General features: G+C 36.0%; 1 protein-coding gene across 2 annotated transcripts; it reads left to right on the top strand.

Moving 5' to 3' along the window:
* The first annotated feature begins 382 nt into the window (after window positions 1-382).
* On the top strand, window positions 383-7,741 carry LOC102299277 (B-cell receptor CD22-like). 2 transcript variants are annotated; one of them, XM_042216993.1, is made up of 8 exons: window positions 383-518; window positions 2,410-2,479; window positions 3,261-3,629; window positions 3,865-4,170; window positions 4,244-4,501; window positions 5,661-5,933; window positions 6,294-6,375; window positions 6,472-7,741. In XM_042216993.1, exons 2-8 carry the CDS (start codon window positions 2,437-2,439, stop codon window positions 6,506-6,508), a joined length of 1,368 nt encoding a protein of 455 aa, XP_042072927.1. In that variant the 5' UTR covers window positions 383-518; window positions 2,410-2,436; the 3' UTR covers window positions 6,509-7,741. The 2 variants fall into 2 exon arrangements, with proteins under 2 accessions (XP_042072927.1, XP_042072928.1); XM_042216994.1 differs by lacking the exon at window positions 2,410-2,479 and having other exon boundaries at window positions 384-518; window positions 6,458-7,740.
* The last annotated feature ends 392 nt before the right edge of the window (window positions 7,742-8,133 follow it).

Here is an 8,133-nt window from a genome sequence, read left to right as displayed (position 1 = left end):
GCAGAAGTAGAAGGTGAGATTTAACAGAAATAGCTTATTTCCAGTCTATCCTATTAATTAATAGCATACAATCAAAATTTTGACTTGTTGCTTCATTAAAAATGAAATATCATTTATTGAGCTCAGATACAAAATAAGTGCTGTCTTTAATAACTATACTCACATCAAAAAATCACACGCCTGGTGGTGCTCCTCAACAACCAAAATATGTTGCTACTGAGGCCTTTGTCACACTTTGTGATTATTTTAAGTGCTGATGCAGCCAGTGCTGATGTGCTAAAATATACATGTAAATGTATGCGCTTGTGACAATGAGACTTTGTATTTTGGGGAAGTTGGTCAGGGAGGAAGTTGGTTGAGTCCTCCAAGCAAAATTTTAGCTCTCTGCGTGAGTGTTCTGCTCATTGTTTGTCTTCTGGAGTCACAATTAACCATATGTTGATGAAAGAGCGCAAATGTGGTTACACAAAAATTTAATTTTAATACTTGTGTTGAGGAACTGATAAAGAAGCTAAAAGGTAAGTTATTTTTAAACTTTTTGCCAGTCCTGTCTATGTAGATGTAACTTACATGAAGCTCCTACCATATCCCTAAGCCAGTGTGATGCTGCATATCATAATTCTCATAGTTCGCTTTAAAATAACAGAAGAAATATTTTTCTTCTATAGAACTTTTCTACCCTATTTGAGCACTAAGTGCTTTTTACAACACAGCTCATTCACCCCTTCACACAAGCTTTTTTTCTATTTTTAAGTGCTTTCTATTCAGCATTTACACACACAGACATATATATGCATGCATGCATGCAGAAGCAACTCAGCCTTCAGTATCTTGCCCAAGGAAACATTGACATGCTATGTAGACTGCATTCAGCTTGTGTTTTCTTGTGCATCTTCTGTTAATGTGCTTCTCTAACAGAAAACATCCTTACTCCTTTCTCTCTTCCTTGGGTAGTCTGTTTCCACCACTGTTTTTATGGTGGTGCAAGGGGAAACCAGAACACATTACAAATTCACTTCAGTGCTTCCAGCTCCCAAGTAATTAGTGCTTCCATGAGATTTTGAAGTCCGAAAGATTTGCTTATTTATCTTTTAAGGTAGAATAACATGAGAGGCCTATACTAAAAAGCAGGATTTTGCCTTGCCCAGGTAACTTCAGGGTAAAACCTGGGTTTTCTTGTACTGCAATATCGTTCACTTCTTAGTGGCGTATATCACAATACTGAAAACACATTTCTAGAAGATTCCTCAGGTGTCTGTGGGGGGAATTAAGAGGGTGTAAAATGGGGTAAAATTCTTTCAGTTGTGTATAAATTCTGTGTGTTTTTCTATTGACCATCAGTAATAAATTCTAAGACATAGCTTTATTCTATGAGGGTTTTTTTCTTTCAATTGGCAATGAACAATTTTAAATTTTTATTGTTCTATAAGCATTAAAATATCATCCTAAAACAGGACTATACTTGTTGATGAAATTGGAACATAGACTAAGCCTATGTTTGAATTTTGCTTGGATATTTATACTCTACTCTCAAACCCTTAAACAGCACAGAGCTGAAAGAATAAAAACAGTTTATGTTTGGAGTTTTAGCTTCAAATCAGCTCGGTGTGCCACTGTTTCACAGCTTGTTTTTTTCTATTCACAGCCTGTTTTAAGCAGATTGTATGAATGTATGTGTTCTGTAGTTTACTGAATTGTTTGACCATAAAAACATATAAACAATTATATGTACTGTTTAAAATTGTGAATCAAATTACGAGCATCCCAAGAGTAAACACTCGGATACAAAAGAGCAGTCAGTTGTTTTTACTTAAGGATGCACTTATTCTGATTATATTTCAACATTTTGACCACCCTGGTTTACACACTGTAAAAGTAATTTGAGTAACTTTCTATTGTAATCAATGAACTGATGCATAAAATAAATAATATGTTTAGAACTGTTTAGAAATAATATTTCTAAACAGTTTTTAGGGCATCATGTGACACCTAGCAGCTTTGTGACAAACTGATTTTAATGCACTTTCTTAAACAGCATCTTTCTGTACTTCCTTTTCTTCAACATTGGCTGACACGGTTCACTGTAATTTTGCAAAAACTGTAAAATGATAGGAATACACTTGGGCTTCTTTGGTAACATTTTATTGATTTTATTTAATAATTTTCTGTGCTATAACTTTTTTTTCCTTTTTTTGATGTGCTGACAAGTGAATATATAACTTTTTTTTACTGATGTTCCAGTTTTAAATAAACAGCTTTGTGTCACTACAACTTTATATTTTAAATGTTTATAACAGAAGAAAATGTGCAGATAAAAGTTTACCGTGAATCTTAAAATACAAAATAAGTATAATGTTACAGCACCATAGATAATAATCATTAACGGTGTTTCATTTTTTTTCTCGTTAGATATTCAGGCAATAGAGCTCTGTGAACATGATGACGGTTGGCATGCTACTGACTGTCCTGTTTGTTTCAGGTGAGCTGTTTGTTCAGTCATTCAAAAACACTGAAGTTATTTTACAAAGTGAACATTATTTAGATACCAAGCAAGCATAGCATTACTTTTTCAAACTCTTTATATCCTGACTTTAGATTAAAATGTTTTATGTACAAAATGTTAACGACAGAGGAATAAAAAAGTTTGTTGTTATCTCACTAATTTTAAAAAAGAGAATAATTTGCTCAGAAAGCGCCTCCATTTGTTTTGGTCCTGCCCACTGAAAAACAATTTTTGGGTTTCGATACACTCTTAGTTACAGATTATTTTTAACTGGAATGAACTCTTGTTTGGATGTTTATACTCAGTAAACGTGGATAAAGTGACCAAGCTGTTATATGGCACTTTGAGCTTGGCTGCCCGTAAGACTATCACTAAGAGATGGCTAAGTGGAAAAAATCCCATCACTAAATGACTGGCATGAGGTTGTTCAAAATGGAAAAAATTATTTTTTCTAACAGGTTGATACATTTGTTGAGATTTGTGACAAATGGAAACATTACATTTTGCCAAGGCATCCTGAATCCGTAAGAACCTCTGAAATTATGTATCTCATATTTTTGAATTGTTTTATATATATATATATGTTGTGTTTTATTTTCTCTATTAAAAAAATTATATTTTTGATTTTTTTTAAATTCTAAATTTAAAAAAATTAAAAAAGAGAAAAATTTGCTCAGAAATGTGAGAATGAAAAATAATGTAATTAATTGCATAATATTAATGTCTGAACAGGTTAATCATTAAATTTTATTTATAGGTGCTTTGGCTGGTTGTTCTGATAAAACAGCACTCTCCATAACTGCACCAAAGACGATGGAAGCACTGAGTGGATCTTGTTTGCAAATCCCATGTAGCTTCAAACCCAAAGAAGCACAGACATTTATCAGCACAGGAAAAACCTTTGGAGTGTGGATTAAAAATGATGCCAGAAATCCAACCAACGTCATCTACAACAGTAATGGTGCAGGTTATCCAAGGAGTATTACTGGGAACCTGAGTCAGAGAGACTGCACAACTCTGTTTTCTAATTTAACCACCACATACACAGACACATACTTCTTCAGAGTAGAGAGTGAAAGATTCAAGGCGACAGCAGACTGTAACCCACTTCAAATAACAGTCAGAGTTAAAAAAAAAAAAAAAGTTTTAGATTTTATAACCTGAAAAATTGTCCTAACAGCCTGACACTAAGAGGATGTTTATAATTTCTTATTTCAGTCTATGCACTGTTATTATTCTGAGGACTTGATGACATTTCTAAACGTCTGAATTTAAGAATAAAATTTCACAGGACAAGTTTTAAAGATTTTAAAAGCTGAAGTGTGCTCTGTAGTATTGATGTTTGTGTTGTGAAACCACAGATTCTCCTTGGAGGCCCAATATTACAATCCCAGGTGATCTGAAGGAGAAGGAGTCTGTCACTATAACCTGCTCAGCTCTCACTCCCTGTCCACACTCCCCTCCTCAACTCACCTGGAATCTCCAACAAGACTCTCACAACAAAATAGAGGAAAACACAGATGGAAGCTTTACAACTAAAATCCAGCAGAACATCACTCTGTCAGACACACATGATGGAAAGAAGATCAGCTGCTCTGCCAGATATCCTGTGAACCAAGGAAAAGACACCAAGACAGCAGAGACAGAAGAGGCTCTCAGTGTTTCATGTAAGACAATCAGAGTTTGTTGTTGGATCCTGCAGACATATCATGATTTATAGGATATAATTTATTTCTCCAGATGCTCCTAAAGACACCTCAGCATCCATCAGTCCATCAGGTTTGGTGTCAGCAGGCAGCTGGGTGAAGCTGACCTGCTCCAGCAGAGCCAAACCTCTCAGCAGCTTCACCTGGTTCAAGAAGAGCAGAGATGGAGCTGTGAGAGTATCTGAAGGAGAGATTTACAGCTTCAATGTAACAGATGGAGGAGTTTATTACTGTGTGGCCACTAATGATCTGGGTAATCAGACATCAGCAGAGATTCATGTGACTGTTGCAGGTAAAGTTACTCACCAGTTATTCTCAAAAAAAATGCATTTTCATTTTTTCAAGTTTTCTTTGTGATATACTTCACAATTGATAAGAGAGTGAATTTCACTTTATAAAAATCAGCTTCATCCATCACTGTGTGGTTGTTCAGCCTTTAAACATTAAAAACAATTTGAGTTGCCTGCCCTTTTTGTATTATTATGTTCCATTTTGTATAATTTACAATTTAGTTTCAGTTTCAGTTTCCCTGTTTCCTCCCATGTCAGTGTCTCTCCCACTATGTTGGTTAGTATCATTTCTTCAGTGTGCAAGTTTGTCATGTCCCCCGTGTTTAAGTCCCTTTTGTCCTTTATGTGTCTCAGTGATGTCCTTGTTTTCCTTCGTGTCCCCGTCTCTTCCTCTCTCTCTTCCCTCTGTTTACATGTTTCCCCTTGTGTTCATTTCCATCTGTCATGTGTTCTCCCTAGCCATCAAGTCCTGTTTGTTGCTTAGTTATGTCCATGTCTCATCTCCAGTTTCCATTTCCCTATGTCTGGGTTTATAGTATACGTTTTCCTCGTTGGTTCGTCATGTTAAGCCTGTTTGTCTTAGTCTGCGTGTTTCCTGTTTTATGTTGACGGGCTTACATCCCATGTTCTGTGTGTTCAGTTTACTTCCTCCTGTCTTGTCGTTATGTTCATTCATCCCAGCTGTGTTCCCCATGTGTTCTCTTTTCCCTCATCACCCTTGTGTGTATTCATGTGGTCTGCTGTCATTCATTCCTTGTCCCCGGTCATCTGTTATGTTGTTGTCATGTTTCTAGTTATTAATGTATCCATGCCAAGTTTTCACGTTTAAGATATTTAATGTTTTCTTTCTAGTCTTCCCAGTTTAGGTTTTTGTTTATCATTGAATTGGCTTTGCCTTTGGTTTTTGGTTCTTTAATCAGCCAATCACGTTTTCATTTTGCGTGTCTCCTCCTCTCTCCACACAGTCAGCAGACAATTTACTGTTAAACATTTATTCTGTCATTTCATGCAGATTTCTTTTCTCTGAAATCTTCTTGCATTATAGAACTGGTTGGTGTCTACACTGTAGTGAAGACTGTGGGAATCACAATTCTTGTGAGCACACTGATCATCTTTGTGTGTCAGTCAGAGTTTGATCTATGGATATTTCTTTTTCTCCAGATGCTTCCAAAAACACCTCAGCATCCATCAGTCCATCAGGTTTGGTGTCAGCAGGCAGCTGGGTGAAGCTGACCTGCTCCAGCAGAGCCAAACCTCCAGTCAGCAGCTTCACCTGGTTCAAGAAGAGCAGAGATGGAGCTGTGAAAGTATCTGAAGGAGAGATTTACAGCTTCAATGTAACAGATGGAGGAGTTTATTACTGTGTGGCTACTAATGATCTGGGTAATCAGACATCAGCAGACATTGCTCTCTCAACTCTTACTTACTGTGAAGGTAAAGTCAGTCACAGATTTTTATTTTATTTTTCTTTAATGAATCCAATTTCAAAGTGTTAATATAATTTCTTTTCCTTCTTTCAAACTTTTTTGTGTTATAAATATACAAGAGACAAAAAGAAGTGTGCCTTATGTGAGCGTCGGTATGGTTTTTTGTTTATAGATTGTGCTTCATCTTTCAACATGTTGTTTTTCAGCCGTGTAATTTTAAAAACAAAACAATGCTTCTTCAGCAGTTGTTTGCACTGTTTGTTTCATAAATTAAAGTTTTCTTGACTTTGATTCACTTTAACAGACCTCAGTTACTCTTTAACATTTATTCTGCCGCTATTTTTCATCACTCTTTTTTTCATTACAGCTGGAAACCTGGTTGGTGTCTACACTATAATGAAGACTGTGGGAATCATAATGCTTTTGACCACACTGAGCATCTTTGAGTGGTGAGACAAATGTTTCTATGACAAACTCATTTGAAACGACTCGTCTCTAATAAAACAAAAAGGATTAATTGTTTCTCATTTGTTTTTATCCTTCAGCTGGTTCAAATCAAGATGCTCCAACAAACAGACATAGAGCTGTCAGATGAGCAGAGTAACATCACAACACATCAACTAAAGTGACTGCAGGATGATAAATGCTACCTGCTAAACCATTAAAATGTAACATATTTGTTTATAGTTTGATGTTCAACAGCTGTGTATGACCATTTTACTTTGACTATAGGGATGTTATTACAGAATTATCTCTCCTCAAACCACTGCTGCCTTCCCTAAGGATGGGAATTGATTCATTTGTTGTGATCAGTGTTGGGATCAATACTCAAAAAAGTAGAAAAGTTATTACACATTACACAGAACTTTTCTTAAAGGTAATGCAGTATATTGCTTAAGTACACCCAGGTTCAAATGTTCAAAAAGTGGGTAGCTTCACTGAAAAGGACGTCCCCCACCCCACGCCCCACCCCCCTTTATCACGGTGCTGGGCAAGGTTCAGCATTTACTCAGCTTTAACATGACTCTGGATTCTTGGCTAACTTCGTGTTAGCCTACTGTCTGTGCAGGTACTTGCAAAGAGCCGAAGTTGTGTTACCGGTATAATACTGTAGTTTCTGCATTATATCTGACCAAAATATTGTGTGGGCGCGATCTCCAAATGGTGCTGATAGGATAGGTGTGGTTAGTTTCACAAGCACCGTCAATTCATTTCAATATGAAATGTCCAGTTTGCCAAGAGCCAGGTAACTTAGCGCAAGTTTAAATATTAACTGGGGATTTTTGCTTCAGTGGGAAATTTACAGCATAGCTATGTCGTAACAATTAGCAGGAAATTGTAAACCATAAAAATGTTTGAATCGTTTGTGTACTTGATTTAAATATTCTCCTTCCTATGTTATGCACCTTGAGAAAATAACTCCCTGATATAAATATGCAAGAGAGTCTATGTTCATCATTTCTCCATAAGATGTATTATAAGATTCTTCTGCTTGTGTGTCAAGCTGACTTTACTGAATGAAAGGCTTCATATTGTCTCTTTCTGTCATCATGTAATCTTTGGCAGGTAGATACTTTGATTCTGTATATATTCTAGTATTACTGTAGCTCTTTGTAAAAACATAAAGTGCCGTCATGTTCTCTGTACTGTCATTTGACTTCTTTGCAAAGGCAAATAAAACTCATAAAGACAACCTTGTTGAATGAAGCATCCGACTCTCAAAAACACAGAGTGCCAACACTTTAATGAGCACATGCAATGTTTATATAAAATCATAAAAACAGCTTTATTTAATCGTTTTAGTCCTAACAAAAGTTTATTTAAAATGGACTGAGGAAAAGTGGAAGTCAGAAAAATTATTTTGGAAAACACAGATGCTGCATCTGGCTTGTTTTCATTATTTAGTCCAAAGCCCTGCATATTTGGAAACGTTTGAGACTTCAAATCTTTGGATTCTGTTTTTACCCCTGAGCCATAAAAGGCTGACAGGATTTCAAATTCGTACCATAGGTGCATCTGCTAAAAATCTCAGATGAGCACGAATCCTGGTAACCAAGGTAAAGTAAAGAGATGTCACGTTTTCTAAAAATCTTGTGAGTGTAATAAATCGAGAATAAGGTAATGTGGGGTTTTTGAAAATGATACCCTATGTGTATTTATTATGAGAATGAAGTGAAGCACTGGCGGCCGTCAGTATTTTTAATTTC

Source organism: Haplochromis burtoni, unplaced genomic scaffold (assembly GCF_018398535.1).
Source record: "Haplochromis burtoni strain Fernald_Lab_line unplaced genomic scaffold, NCSU_Asbu1 Contig_1441, whole genome shotgun sequence".
Taxonomy (NCBI): domain Eukaryota; kingdom Metazoa; phylum Chordata; class Actinopteri; order Cichliformes; family Cichlidae; genus Haplochromis; species Haplochromis burtoni.
Note: the sequence above shows the minus strand (reverse complement) of the source record. Positions and strands in the feature narration are given on the sequence as shown.